Source organism: Vanellus vanellus, assembly GCF_965231255.1.
Source record: "Vanellus vanellus genome assembly, chromosome: 17".
NCBI lineage: Eukaryota > Metazoa > Chordata > Aves > Charadriiformes > Charadriidae > Vanellus > Vanellus vanellus.
Genome location: NC_138922.1, coordinates 3376799 through 3391991, shown reverse-complemented (window position 1 = coordinate 3391991; position 15193 = coordinate 3376799). Strand labels below are relative to the sequence as shown.

General features: G+C 52.4%; 1 protein-coding gene across 1 annotated transcript in view; it reads right to left on the bottom strand.

The window, feature by feature from the left end:
• NTN1 (netrin 1) overlaps window positions 1-15193 on the bottom strand; it is a gene marked incomplete at its 5' end in the record, with an annotated part of 107297 nt that overhangs the window by 39796 nt on the left and 52308 nt on the right. Inside the window, one exon of the mRNA XM_082492396.1 lies at window positions 11231-11419. Within this exon, the coding sequence (XP_082348522.1) occupies window positions 11231-11419 (189 nt within the window). The remainder of the gene's footprint in view (window positions 1-11230; window positions 11420-15193) is intronic.

Genomic DNA, 15193 nt, shown 5'->3' with positions numbered 1-15193 from the left:
TTAGTGTGTACCCACCCAGACTGGCCTGAGCTAACCAGAAGCAGAGATTGAAACATCTCCGTGTTAACTCTGAATACTAATAATGGCTTTAAATATTAACTGTTAACTGCTTTGCAATGAGATCGTCAGCTTGCCTGCGATATTGTGAACTGGATTTAGTCCTCCAAAGGATCATGTTCACGCACAATGTCCTTCAGCACATTCTCTTGGAGATTTAAAGGTTTCTTGCCAGCAGAAAATGAATTCCCCCTTTTATCAGGCAAAGCCAAATAATCTCTTGGCGTTTCACAGTGTCCCTCCTCCTGCGCCGCTTCTCAGGGCTCTCCCATTTCTTCCTCCTGAACTGGCACTTGGGGAAGCCAAGGGCTTCGGCGCCCCATGGTTTGGGCCAAATTTCACAGATTAGACCTTGTCTTTGTCTTCGCCGTAACAAGTAACAGACGGGGCCCACAATGCCTCCACTGAGCAAGAGTCGCCGCTAATCCGGAGGGGGCTTTGAACCACGGTAATAAATCCACTTTTTGGGCAGGCGCACTATGGGCAGGCATTAGCGATACAGACAATAAGACAATTATGGCAGCACTTTCCAAAATGCTGGAAAATCCTCTTGTTAAAAAATTGTTAAAAATTCCCCTGTCGTCTCGGAGCTCCACCTTTCGGGTGATTGCAGCGGAGCCGGAGAAGCCGTCAGGGAGAGCGGTGGGGATGCTGAAACACCCAGGGATGAAGCATTGGTGCCTCCTTCTCCCCGCTTTGCCAGCAGGACCTGGGTTTCGTTGAGCAGGATGTCACCCCTTTTATTTTTCCAGCAAAAAAATGTGAAGTCAGAGACACACACCCCCCCCCCTCCAGGGGCAGCTCCGGCCAGGCAGAGAGCGGCTGAGTGGGAACACGGTCCCTGGGCACATCCCTAAAGAAAAATAAGGCTCAACCTGCTCTCGTGGGAGACACTGCATGAGAGTAGGCTGGAAAATACTTTTATTGAAGTGGGGGGAAAAAGGCAAACATTTTCTCTTCCTGATGCGTTTTGAGCCTGGCTCCTGAGGAAATGAGGTTCCTACAAGCGTATTCTCCCACTAATAATATTTCAGTCAAATCTGGCAGCGTAGCAAAAGGCTCAGAGATAATGAGGTTGCCACAAGCTCCACAAAACGAGGCAGTTGGGTAGGTGAGAGGGAAACTCTAGAAAAAGCAGAGGGGGATCTCTTCGGTGTGCGCAGCCCATATCAGACACTAAAGCATCCACAGTGGGGGGAGAGCACCCCTCGCACCCCCAGTGCCCGCGAAAAAATGGCAATGAGAGCTCTTGGGGCACAAATCCAGGCCTCTGACTTGTGATCCTCTGAGAAGTGTATGTTTAACTGGAAAATATATCTTTTTCTATGAGGGAAAAAAAAAAAAAGTCTTTTTGTTTTAGTACGCTTAAAATCAGACCAAGGTGCGCGGATGAGTGGGACTGAACTTTGTTTTAACGTTCAGGACCTGAGAGCCCGGAGGATTTTTCGCTCTCGAGAACTGATCTGAAGCAGGAAATTATCTCAAGAATTTGAAAATATTTATGGAGAAGGCAAGTTATTCCTTTGCTTTCCTCTGTCTCGGAGATATGCAAAGGTCTGGCTAAGCAGATGAATTTAGCAAATTCAGTTCTTGGTCTGAGACTTGTGATGGAGAACTGGGTTTTAGTCTTCTTTTTTTTTCTTTTTTTTAATAGGGTGCAAATTCCCGTCTATTGTGTTGCACCCTGCCACTCCTGAGAAACCACAGTCCGAACCTGCCCTTTAGGATTGTTTGTGGATGTATTTCTGCTGAAAAACCAAACCCAAACCACAGTTTTGAAGGTGGTCGGCCCAAAGTGTAGCCAATAAATCTCCTCTCAGGCACCATCATTGCAAGGAAGTGATTTTTTCAGACATGCAGAGCTTCTGTCAGGGAATCAACACTCTCTAAATGTTCCTAATAAGCTAGATCATCCAAATATCTGTCATGGATTTGGGACTCAGCTGTGAGCCATATCTCCCCTCTGAAGGTGCTGGGGGAAAGGTTTCTAGGTTGCGATGGAGAGCTCAAGGTCCTTTGGAGGATCTTTGGCTGGGCCTCCTCCGTCACACGTCTTGGTTCCCTGGAGCCAACAAAGCATCTCGCCCCGACCTCTGCGAGCCCCACGCAGTGCTGGCAGTTTCTGCCATGGTTTTTACCCTTTCTGGAGGTTCTTAGCCTGCTTTTTCAGCTCATCCATTCATGGGGCTGCTCCTCCTACCCGTGCTAAAATCAATGAAGGTCACCCGTTAGCAGTGCAGATGCCTCTCCAAACCAGCTCACTTGGTGTCCTCCTCCCGGGAAGTTGTGCTTTTGGTCCTGGTCCACTCATTTGGGTGGAAGAAGCAATCGGTGGGTGCTTTTGTGGGAGAGCATCCATGGAAGTGGAGCACACGGGGCATCGCCGGGGCCCCGGAAGCATCTCCCGTGGGAGAGGGTGCTCTCGGCTGGGCTGGGGACACTGGGAGGACGCGTCAGAGCCATACTCCGGGGTTTGAGCTGCAGGTCAGGCCCCTGCCCGGTGCGGTCCTGCCCTGTTGTCCTGTCCAGATGTCTTCCCAGCCCGTTTGAAGATACATCAAAATCCCTTTCCGCACCTCCCCTTCCCTAAACCGGGTCTGTTTCAAATTTGCCTTTAAATGTGATTTAGTCTCTACTGATTCAGCAAAGTCCAAAAGATGCTCCTAGAAGAGAGGGGAGCTTTGCTGAAAAGGGCTCTGGAAGTGCCGATGTGGCTTTTTGGAGGAGCCCAGGCTCAGAAGCAGCCCCCCTCCCTTGGCTCCACCGTGGGGCCGGGGTGCTCAGCGTCTGCCCACCCCAGCAGCCCTAAGCGTCCGGGCTTGCAGGGGAGTCAAATCACGCAGCAAAAAGCTCCTGGGTGGGAGCAATATATGAAATTATTGACTTCCCCAGAGCTTGAAGGCAGCTGCAGCTTAAGGAAATTTTTGGCATGGAGGTGATTTTCATCTGATCTTATCACCAGGCACAGACAAACCTCTCTCTCTTTCTTCTTTTTTCCCTCTCATTTATATATATATATATATTTGTTAATTACCTTCTAAGCCAACTTCTGGAGACTGTAGCAGACCAGAGACCCCCGGCATGTGCACTTCATCTGGGCCATGCATGGCAGAGCCTCCTTGCCCACGGCAATGCCCCTTGGTGCTTTGCCAGCCCCCAGCGGTGTCTCCTACCAGTCTTCTGTGCCCTCTCCGAGCATCCCTGTTTCGACCCCAGACTGCCTAAAATATATTCCACTGGAAGCAAATATCTCTTTGAATGCTGCTGTATTGTGGGAGGTGGCCCTGATCGTGAGGCAGAGAGAGGAGAAAGTCAGCGATGAGTTTCTGGGAAGACCAGACAGCGGGATTTTACCCTCGTCCCTGTTAATTTGCACCAAAATGGAGAATTGGCCCCAATCCTGGAGCACTTCCAGAGGCAGATATACGGAGAAGTAAAAAGTATGACTAGTTCAGATCACCAGTTGCTACAAACGTGAAACTGGAATGTGATATCTGTGGTCCCTAAATGCATGCTCCAGTGCGTGGCATCATCCCCATGCGCTGCATGGAGTTGGTGGAGCTGCCCGGGGCGGGGGGAAAGGGCTGTGTATGGCTCCGATGTTTGGGTTGTTCCTCGCCGGTGACTCACATAGATCAGACTCAATTAGAAAGTCCTTGGAACCAGAAGGCAGGTGTGGAAAGGAGAGCAGGATGAAGGCTGGCACATGGAGCCCCAGCTGGCTTGAAACAATTAGAAAGTGTCTCTATCGCTGAGTTTTCCACAGGAATATTCCACTGCTGCGACGCAGCAAACTCTTCCCGCTCCTGCTTGCACAGAAGCAGCTGCTTAATTTGACCTATCTGCTCGTATGTCATTAAAATCAGGGATGTTTATAAGCTGGCATGGCCAGGTAGACGTAGCTCTTCATTAAAAAAAAAAATCACTCCTTTTCCATGTTTTCACACTACGAACTCAAAACAGTTTAAGAGTTTCTGTAATAATCAAGTCCCTTCTTTGCTTTGGGACTCTTCCAGCCCAAGTGGGTGAATGGTGCAGCTCTGCCCTGGGTCCTGGAGGTGCCATGGAAGTGGTGGCACTTGGTGGCAGTGGCACTCAAGCCTCCTGCGCTGTCCCAGGATGCTTCCACGCAGTGACCCGCGTGTGCGGGACAGCTTAAAGCTGTATTTCTATAAACTCTCTCCAACCGGTTTGTGTGTGTCTGGGGGTTGCTGATGACAAGTTTTAGATGTGGAATCCATAAATCAGTGCTCAGCGCTTGGAATAATATCGATATAAAGAATTATGGGTCCTTGGGGAAGGGGGTGACTGAGGCATAGCTACTAACGAACGCAGTATAGAAATACAGCTAGAAAATTGTTCTCACAGTGGTGGAAGAGCATGCCCTGTGGAGAAAATAAAGTCTGTGTTTGGCAGATCAATGCCTTGAAAGTCTGGACTTTCTCCAGTGATGTGATTTCTCAGAGGTGACCAAGCCTTGATACAAGGATTCGATCCAAGCCCTGCCAGCACTACGAGCTGGCTCATCTCTCATCCAAACAGTAGCTCCAGCTGGTCTTCAAAGAGGAAGAAAAGGAGAAAATAAAGAGAAGGAAGTTTGATAATTAAGGGCAACTCCCTGGGGGGAATTCATAAGAAGTATTGCCTTGGACTTTGCCTTGTGAACCCACAAATGAGCTGGACCAGAGATGGGCATCAAAATGAGGTTGCTCTGGAGAGAAGAGCATCTCTCTTAGGATGCACTTTACCTCCTCCTAAGGTGGACACCAAATGGTAGATCCCCTGCGCTGATGCCCAGCAGTGACTGGGTCCCTGCAGTGATGGGTGGGAGCCTGTGGGAGTTGGCACTTGCTGCGGATTAGGAAAGGCTGAGGACAGAAGCCCTGCCAGGAGCTACCACTGGTGGCCTTGCCGCTTTAGGGATTTCAGCCAGGCCATCCCTATATCTTTGGGATGTGTTATCTGGGAGCTTGCCTACCCCTCACCTAGCCGTGGATTTGGGACTGCAGTGGCAGGGGACACCTCCAAGGCTGGAGGGATGCTGGCCACAGATGAAACCTGAAGAGTTGTACCATGGACAGGCTGACCTTCCTGTCCTACATTGGGACATGGCTCATGGGACACCAGCAGCGGGACATCAGTACACTGGTGGCGGAGCGCCTATCCTCAGCCTCTGCCATCTAAAGTGGGTTTTACCTCGACTGCCTCCTGCACCCCAACTTCTCAGTGGGGCTCCAGGCAGCAAGAAGATGTTACATCTCCCCTGGCTTCAGCCTTGTGGAAATGAGCTCTCTGCTCCAAACTGGTCACGCAGCTCCCTCTATAGTCAGTGGAGAGAGAAGGGGGACTCGTCCCACTGTCCCCATCACCAGGGACTCTGCTCTCCTCTCCGGGCAGCACAAGGAGCCAAAGGGGTTCAGCTGCATTACTGTGTCCTCCCCCCCCTCCCCGCCAGCTAAATTCCTGCAACTGGGTGGCAAAAAAACCTACATCTGCACCCGTGAAATCAAGGACCGGAGGCTGAGCCCATGGGAACGGTTCCCACCCTCTCTTTGCTTGAGCCCAAACTGTCTCCAAAACACAAATGTCAAAGTGGAGCCTGTGCAGGTACAAACCAGGATGGGCAGGTAGGCTGGGAATGCTTTTTTTTTTTTTTTTTTTTTTTATTTTTTTGCATAAGCCATTAAATAATCCTCCAACGCGAATGGAAAAGTCTGCCAGGCTCGGCACGGGTGCGGGGGAGGCAGGCGATCCCATTTTTTACCAAAACATTGAGTCCTAATGAATGTGACCTCTCCAGGTGCCGACTCCTGCCCCTCCACAAGGGGTTTGCACTGGCAGCCCCAGCACAAGTGCATTCATAACACGTATCATTTGTCATCTTTTCATCAAAAAACGCGTAAATCCTTTCCCCGAAGTGCAGAGCTGTTTTACGGCCAGGCTATAAAATCCTGCAGAGTCCCTGTTCCAATAGAATTACATTAGTGCCAATAATCTGGCAAATATCAGGAGTGAATTTAATCAAAAGAGCTAACGCCAGGGCCCTGATTTACAGTGGCCCACGACAGAGCAGAACGGCCGGAGGTTTGCAGGACCCAGATGTGGAATTTCACTCGCAACACCATTTGGAGCAGAGGGAAAGCAGAAGGAAGGGGAAGCAGGGCTGCAGCAGTTTGGGAGCTCTTCGTGCTCTCGCAAAAACCAGTGAGAAAAGAGGAACAATTCGCCTTTGTTCTGAGTTTTAAAAGATGAACGTGTGAAATTTCTTACATCTGGGGTTTTGTTGTTTCTCGGGACAGCCCGCGCACCTGACGGGTGTGCGCAGGACCAGGGCTTTGATATATCCGCCAGAGCAAAGGGCATCCTACCGGGATGAGCCCATCCACCCCCCCCCAGTGCGGAGGACCGGCACCACCTGCAGTCCCAGAGTCCTCCCTCGGGGGCCACGCAGAGATGGGTCATGCGCCCTGACCCCAAAAGGCCGGGGGAGCCCGAGCCTTTGCTTGAGTCACTGCTGTCCCTGGGCTCCCCTGGCCACCCACCCACCCGCAGCAGTCACAGCCCTCCCGCAGCCCCGGCCGGGCAGGCTCTGGCGCTCGCCCAGCGTCGCCACTTCAGGCGACAGCCCCTCTCCATCTGCCACCAATCCCCCTGCATGCGGTTTGCAGCCTTCACGCCGCGCTCCGCCTGTTGCGCGGCTCTGCGACAAGGCATCGCTCGTCGCCCACAACTTTTTTTTTTTTTTTGCTTTTACCGTTTTTGCAAGAAATTGGCTGGAAGCGAAGGCACAGGCAAAGAAGGTGGCGTGGCTGCATCGCTCTTAACCAGCAGGGTAAAAGTCATCCTTAATGCCCAACTTCTTATGCCTACACCCGTGCTGCTAAAAAAACTTCAGAGCATTAAAACAATCTTTCGATTAAAATTTATTATAGGTTTGGCTATTAGAAACCCAACCAGGGCTACATCACTTTTAACCAGCAGGGTAAAAGTCATTCTTAACGCCCAACTTCTTATGACTACACCCGTGCTGCTAAAAAAACTTCAGAGCATTAAAAAAATCTTTCGATTAAAACTTATTATAGGTTTGGCCATTAGAAACCCAACCAGCCCTCCGCCTTGGGCAGGAGGGCACTGCCCTGCTCTGCTTTCTGTTCACGTTTTGCTGCCTGAGCCTCACACCGCGCCCCGCAACACGTGCAAAAGTTTGCGGCATTTTCTTTTTCTCCAAGTTAAAAAAAAAAAAAAAAAAAAAAAAAAGTGGTAATTGCGCAAACATTTTTGCATAAATACCCAAATCAACCATTTAAAATAACGCAACTCACGCCTCTATAATTTTCTGACGTTAGATGCGTTATGTATTCAGGTACACAACCCAGTAGACAGGATGGAGTGAGAGATGAGAAACACAAGCGAGAGCGAAGGCAGTTGAGCTGGATGTGTCTGTTAGGCTGAATTAATGAAGTTGAATTAATACAAAAAAATCATCTCTTCCACAGCTCTTTCATGGAAGGTTTGCTGTGAGGTCGCCCGAGCTCACGTACGCTTCCTCGGCAGCTCTCCGTCGGCTCACGAGGCGCCGGTGCTCTGTTATACGCGTTTGTTTAAACGTGTTAGGTGTAGGGCATGAACGGAGCAATGTGATGGTTGAAAGAATCAAGTCTTAGAGAGAAAACACGATCTGCTGGGTGAGATGGGACGTCAGGCAGTTGTGAGGGGGATGGCAGATGCTACAGGCAGGTTAATTCCTTAATTCTAAACACATTCGGTTGAGGTGAGGCTCTGGGAGAGCTTTGCCCATTGGCAGATGGCTCGGTGAGATGATAAATTAATATTGTTATCAATGGAGAAATGGCTGAAGTTGTTAGATGGTGGTTTTTGTTTTTTGTTTTTTGTTTTTTTTTTAAAAAATGCCCGTTTTCAACAATTATTTCAGAACAGCCCTCGAGTCGGGGGAGAAAAATAGAGGGAGCATAAAATCCCCTGTGTCATAAACAGAGCTCAGGAAAACGAGTTTTCAAAGGAATGCCTTTGCTGTAGGAAACTTCATTTCGCCCGCTTTGTATAGGACGATGGATTACGCCAACAATAAACCGTTCCAACTACTGTGAAATCGCGCTAATAGCCTGCGAGTCGGGGAGCTGTTCATGCATCAGCATATTTATTACATACCTTTGTATCTGTTAGCTCCAATAGCCGCATTTTTGTTATAAACCGTGGGGGGTTAGAGCAGTATTTAAATTTGGCGATCTCGAATTTCAAGAGCGGGAGCAGTTGGAGAAGGCAACGGGATGAGAGAAGGACAATAGCAAAAAGCGTTTAATAGAGAGAAGGACCCAGCGACGGGGAAATGCGGCCTTAAAACATTGCGGAGTGCCTCGCGAAGGCCAGCGTGCGCCTTCCCGGGTGCTCACTTGGGGAAACTGAGGCACAACATGGCTCTGAGGTTTCCCACCCGCAGGTACCACCTGCCACCCGGCTGTCCTTTTTCGGGTAAGATCACCGTGCTATCAGCCACGGAGAGGTTAGCAAGAGCGAGGGACAGCAAGGAGAAATGGGCAGGAGAGGGGGAGCGGGCTGCCTGGCCGGGAAGGAGAGCTGGGAAAAGCAGGAGTGAGGAAGGTCCTGGGAGATGCCGGGGTCAATGAGACAGAGAGGGTTAAGCGTGGACATCACTGCCAACGCAGGGCAGGGACTGCGTTTTCCCGGGATGGAAAAGCTGGGGATGGAGAGGGGACTGGATCCATCCTACCCTTCAGCTGAGCATCCCCTCCCTGCTCCCTGCGCTGATCCCAGAGGACTGGGATCCCTGTGGAGGCAGAGTGACCCCGTGGCTGGGAAAGAGCTCTCCTCTCCCCCAAATCCCACTGTGTCCCCAGGAGCGCCCATGCTAGGGGGTGGGGGTGGGGGGGCAGCTGGGATAAACCAGAGCTCTGGGAAGGAGTTAACTGTGCTTGGAGAGGGGTGGGAATTCCCCCCACTGCCCCGGCACCCCAGAACTCATGCAGGGGAGCAGGAAGGGAAAGGAGAATCAGGCTCTGGACATCAGCAAACGCCCCTGCCATGACGCCGCTGCCCGGAGGTGAGGGATGCCCTCCTGCATCGCTGCCCGGCCCCACTCGAGGAGCCTTCCCGATTTCCCTTTGTTTGCCTCAACCTCACGCGTTGTTACTTCGGCTGCCACCCGGCCGTGAAAGCACAAATATGAACTTTATTACGGCACAGATCCCCTCGGGACCGGGGGGCAAGGCAAGGCGGGCAGCTCGCTGCCGGAGCGGGGGTCCGGCCGGGATGCTGGGTGTTGGGGTTGGCATGGAAGGGGTTCAGCCCCCACTGTGCTCCTGCCCGCTGGCTCCTCGGACCCCAAAACATCAGCCCCTTCCTTCCCCCGGAGCCACGGGTTGGGTTGACATCCCACCAGCCCGCACCCGGGCTGAAGCTGCAGCTTGTTAGCAGCCTCATCACAGGGCGGGTTGAAAACGTCTCATTGAAATGGTTTTTACAAGGTGAAAAAAAGGGGGGAGTAGGGCCGCCTAAAGCAGCAGTTTCTTTTTCTGCTTTGGCAAAGTGTGTCTGTTTGCAGTGGAAAAAAAAAAGAATATGAAGAAGCGTTTTCATTAAAAAATTGAAAACGCTCAAGACCCAAAGCTTTCCAGCCAGAAATACCCAGCTCAGGCCAAAAAGCTTTCTGTTTCTTGTTGAAATGAGTCTTTAGAGAGAAAAGAGCTGAAGCTTTCTGTGGGAAACCCCAGCACCTTCTAGTCTGGCTATTGAAGGTTTGCTTCATTCCTTTAGCTGCGTCTCAGGTTCAGGATTTATATCTCATCCAGCAGACAGCTGAGAGTTAAAAAAGTTAATTTGCAGGATTTGCTCTTATTGCTGCTCCCACCCCAGCTGAAGCCCCGCTCGCCTTCACAGCCACTGCAGGAGAAGGGGAAACCTCAAAAAAACTCCGTTTGCTGAGCTCAAAATAAAATTGTTTCCCATTTTACTGTTCTCGCCATGTCCCAAAGACTGAAATGTTTTGTGCGTGGGTGAAGCGCTGCCTGTGCCCCCCACAGTGCTGGGGGTGAGGGTGGGAGCAGGAGATGGGCGTTTGGAGGAGGCTGATTTACAGACGTTACATCTAACCCCATACTTGGGATTTTGTGTAACTCTGTCCTTACATATACGATGTTAGCTGTGGTTATTGGAGCAGATGAAGCACAACGTATAAGTGATTAAAACCTGAAATAATTTAAAGACATCCTCAGCAGTGAGGACTTCCAATCCCAAGCACAAATCCAGGCTGGGCGGAGAATGGATCAGGAACAGCCCTGAGGAGAAGGACTTGGGGGTGTTGGTGGATGAGCAGCTCACCATGAGCCGGCATTGTGCGCTGGCAGCCCAGAAAGCCCCCAGCATCCCAGTGTGCATCCCCAGCAGGGTGGCCAGCAGGGCAAGGGGGGATTGTGCCCCTCTGCTGCGCTCTGCTCTGGGGAGACCCCCCCGCAGTGCTGCCTCCAGCTCGGGGGGTCCCAACAGCAGAAGGACACAGACCTATTGGAGCGGGGTCAGAGGAGGCCCCGGAGATGCTGTGAGGGCTGGAGCCCCTCTGCTGGGAGCACAGGCTGGGAGAGTTGGGGAGGTTCAGCCTGGAGAAGAGAAGGCTCCGGGGAGACCTCCTTGCAGCCTTTCAGTATCTGAAGGGGGCCTACAGGAGAGCTGGGGAGGGACTTTTTCCAAGGGCATGTAGTGATAGGATGAGGGGGAATGGCTTCAAACTGGAAGAGGGGAGATTTAGATGAGATATCAGGAAGAAATTTTTCACTCTGAGGGCAGTGAGCCCCTGGCACAGGTTGCCCCGAGAAGCTGTGGCTGCCCCATCCCTGGAGGTGTTCAAGGCCAGGTTGGACGGGGCTTGGAGCAACCTGGGCTGGGGGGAGGTGTTCCTGCCCGGGCAGGGGGGTGGAATGAGATGATCTTCAAGGCCTTGGCCTTGTCTTTACCAGGAGGCTGGCGAGACCAGGGAGAGGTGATGGCAGGGAATGTGGGAGCAAGAAAAGTCATTTCAAGGGCTTGGTTTGGAAGAGGGAGGAGCAGCAGGAGTTTGGCGAGAGCAAAAGCTGTGGAAGGAAGGAAGGGGTCGAGGAGAAGGAGCTTCATGGTCCCGGCCATCCCACCCCCAACCCAGTACCTTTGCAGGCCTTGCGGTGGGAGATGGGCTTGCTGAGGTCCCGGTAGAAGCCCTCCTTGCAGTAGTGGCAGTGCCGCCCGGCAGTGTTGTGCCGGCAGTTGAGGCAGACGCCGCCGCTCTTGCGCCCCGACAGCTTGTAGAGCTCCATGTTGAAGCGGCACCGCCGGGCGTGGAGGTTGCAGTTGCAGGCTGCGAGAGGCAAAGAGAGGAGACCATCAGCATCTGCACCCGGCCATGGAGGTGCCAACCCCGGGGGAGCCCCTGTGCGTGGGGCCGGGGACTCTCGAGGTCCTGCCTGGGGCGACCCACTGCAGTGGGGGTGTCACAGGAGGGGATGCTCTGGTGGCACCTCTGGCTGCAGGAAGCCAACCACTAACCCACATTCCTCCTTGACCAGTGTTATGTGGTGGGTCCAGCTTTTTGGAGGGGGAGCTGAGCTCACCGAGACCTTGTTTCATATCGTGACTTGCAACAAATCCGCCTTTTGCCTCTCCCCACTCTTAATGTGAATTAAAAGCTGGGGGCAGGCAGGGCTTCGAGGGCAGGGAGAACATCCATGGTGAGGAAACAGCAACGCAGGACCCCCCCAGCTGCTCCTCCAGCTTTGTCACAGGCGCTTTGCCCCACACGAGCACCGCTCGTCTCCCTTCCCATCTGCTCTCGCGCTGTGGTGCTTCACATCATTCTACTGCTCCGTACAAACTGCTGCGAAACCTCCCGCTTCCCAACAGCCCAGGAGCCCCCTCTGTCTGCCCCTGGGGGAAAAGGGGGTTTCCAACATCACCTACATAACCTTCCCAGTGTTCCCACTCTCACCAGTCCCAACACATATGTGTGTTCGTGCTCCAAAGATCGTTTCAAGACCTTCCTAGTAGCTTCTTCCCTGGCTTTCCTCCCCGTCCTTGGTACCCTCAGCAGAAGGCTTTGTTACGCATCTGCAGCCCTGAACCTGCCGACGAAACCTCACCTCCACCTCCGCATCTCTCATCCCGCTGCTGGGACAGGGCCGGTTAGTCAAATACCAAAAAGTCCCCCTCCGCTTTGATTGCATGTGCTGTGTCTGAACCTGCCGGGAGATGCCCAATTTCTCCACCATATGCAGCCTAATGTCAACACAGGGACTATTTTAACAGGGGCCTTTGCAAAGGACAACTTGAGGACTTCAAAAGCTCGACCCCTCTCCTGCCTCTCCCCAGAGCTGTCACAGGAACATCAAGAGGCAGTTGCTGGGGCTCTGTGCTTTGCCGAGAATTTTATAGCTTGTTTTCTTTTCCCTTTGCTTTTATTTGCTCTTCAGCCCCGAACAATGCATCTGTGCAATGCCAACCCACAGCTGGGCCTCTCGGCTCGGCGCGAAGGTGTCACGGCTCTGGGCTTGTCACCTTCCTTTAGAGCAGAGACATCTTAATCCCTCATTCCTTCCTGTTTACCTTATGGTGCTTGCCCAAGACAAAGACATGCTATATTTGCTTAATTATCAAATTTCAGCCCAGAAAATGACAGTGCAGTTCCGGATTATTTCTCAGGAACAATCCCCAGCTAACTCACCACGTGAAAGCAAAGTGGAGAGCAAAATCCTGCAGAGACGTCCGACCAGCGGGATGGAGACTGCTCTCTCCGTGCTTTGCAATCGGAATTCCTCTGCCTGACCTGGTGAGACCCAACCTCACGTCGCCACCAAACGCTGGCAGAGCAGGAGAAGCAGCCACCAACGTGCTCATGGCGAGAAAAGTGGCCCGAGAGCGGTTTGCCAACCGTGAGAAAGTGAGATTCCTGACACCAGAGCATGGCCACGGCTTCTATCTGCGGTTTGCCTCTCCTTAGATGAGCCCACCAGCCTGCGGGTGCATTTGTCATCTCCCAAAACAGGAGACAGCCATCAAGGAGACCGGAGACACCGCTCCTGCATGCAGGAGGAATCGCTGTTTTTTAGATCTGGCGGGTCCCACAGACACATTTGAAAGTGCACCGGGCACTTTCTGCATCCCCACTTGTAGGTTTTTCCCCTTCCACCTCAACCTCAGGAAGAGCACCCTGTGCTTTGCCAGGAGCGCCCCAGAAACTGCTCAACGATGGTATTCGCCTTCTCTCCCGGTGTGTCGAGCAGCCCCTGCCAGCACCGTGGCTCCGCCGCAGCCAGCGCTGTACAAACAGGGGATTAGGGGTGATTTTTGCCTCCTTCCTAACATGAAAGCTTTGCTCACGCCAAACGCACGAGCTAAGCTTTTGGGAAGGAGGAGGTGGTGTTTCTAAAGTTCCAATCCTTGTTTGACAGAGAAGGAGACCAAGACGCTGAGATTAAACCCTTTTCCCGGGCGTGCAGGAGGCACAGGGCTGAGGGCTGGTTCCTCCGCGCAGGGCAGAGCTTTCCCCCAGGCGTGGACCAGCTGAGAGGTGCACCATGGCTACAGCACGAAGGATGTCTTCTGGGCTACAGCTAACCACCAAGGCAACACCTGGATCAACGGCATGTCCTCCAGACGCAGCTCAAGCAGAGGAAAAAAAGATTTTCAGTCTAAGGGTCTGTCATCCCTGCTGCGACCGTGCAGGCACATCGCCATCGTTCAAAGCCTTGAGACTCACTAGCAGATCTGCTCGTGGTGCTACAAACCACAGGATTTAGTCCCTGTTGACCAACATGAGGAGACATTTCTCCAGGGCCTCCCATGAAGGCATGGCCTCACAGAAGACCTAGCTCTTCCTTGAATCTGGCAGAAATGGCGTTTTCCAAAGAGCATGAAAACTCACCTCCTCCTAGAACTTGTCTTTTAGGAGAGCTGAACTTGGTATGCGAGTATTTTGCAAGATTGCATTAGCGCATCCCTTTTAAAAATTCAAAGCTGAGCCCACCCGAAGAGTCAGTGAAAATCTTCGCATTTCTTTGGGTTACTTGATAAGCAGAAATGTTTTTGCAAAGCCAGGAAAGCAGAACTCCCAGGATTTTCTCAAGACCTTTGCAAATATTTCATCTGGTCCCACCAGGGCAGAGCTGTGTGGGAATTTGGAGGAGTAAGTGGAGTGTGCAAAGCTGCCTCCAGCCCTGCTCCTGGGATCAATTTTATATTGATCTTCCAGGGATGGGAAATCCAGTGTCTGGAGAAGGGAAAAAGCTGAACCTCACAAGAAGCTGCAAGGAGCTCCTCAGTGCTCATCCAGAGCCAATGACCTAAAGATTGTGTATGTCTTGGGGTATAAACCCTCCCAGGAGGGAGTGAACGAGCTGGGAGAAGGTGTGGGCTGGTTGATCCCCTCTCCATGCCCAACATCCCCCCACTTGGCCTCCTTGCGAGCTCCCCGCAAGCACAGCAAGCAGCCAGGGAGTGATGGCCACCCCTCCACCATGACTTCTCAGCTTTTTTTGGCTCTGTCATCTTCGCCTTGGCTCCATCCTCTCCTTCCACCTGCACTCCCAGGGCACTGAGGACATCCACTGGGCACCAATCACCTCCTAACCCCGTGCACATGGGTGCTTTTCCATCATCCACCCCCTCCTGATGCACCTGTTCATGCAGACAGAAGTGGCCAAACTGACCCAAAGAGAATGGTTTTAATTGAAATTACTGTCTCCTGTGCTCCCCCTGAGTGCCTGGGTCCTGAGTGACCAGTGCTGTGCGCCGCTAGCCACCAGCCAGGGCTAGCTGGCAGCTCCATCTCAAGCCTGATGTGTTTGCAGATGCCCAGTGGGAGAGGCTTGGTCTGACTGAAGGAAAATAGCCATCCTAATTTTCCCTGACAATAGCGCATAGGGGCGGAAGAATTAGGGCAATGAGATAAATGACCCACCAAGGCGTCAGAAAGTCCTTGCTGGGGACGAGGCTGGGACACATCATGATGGGATCCACCGCGCTGGTGCTACAGCCTCGGAGAAAACCAGTGGTGGGGGCTTGGAGATGCTGAGCGTGGGCAACGCCTGGGCACACTGCTGTCGCTTGGAGCGGGACGTTAGGACCGACAGGGACCCTG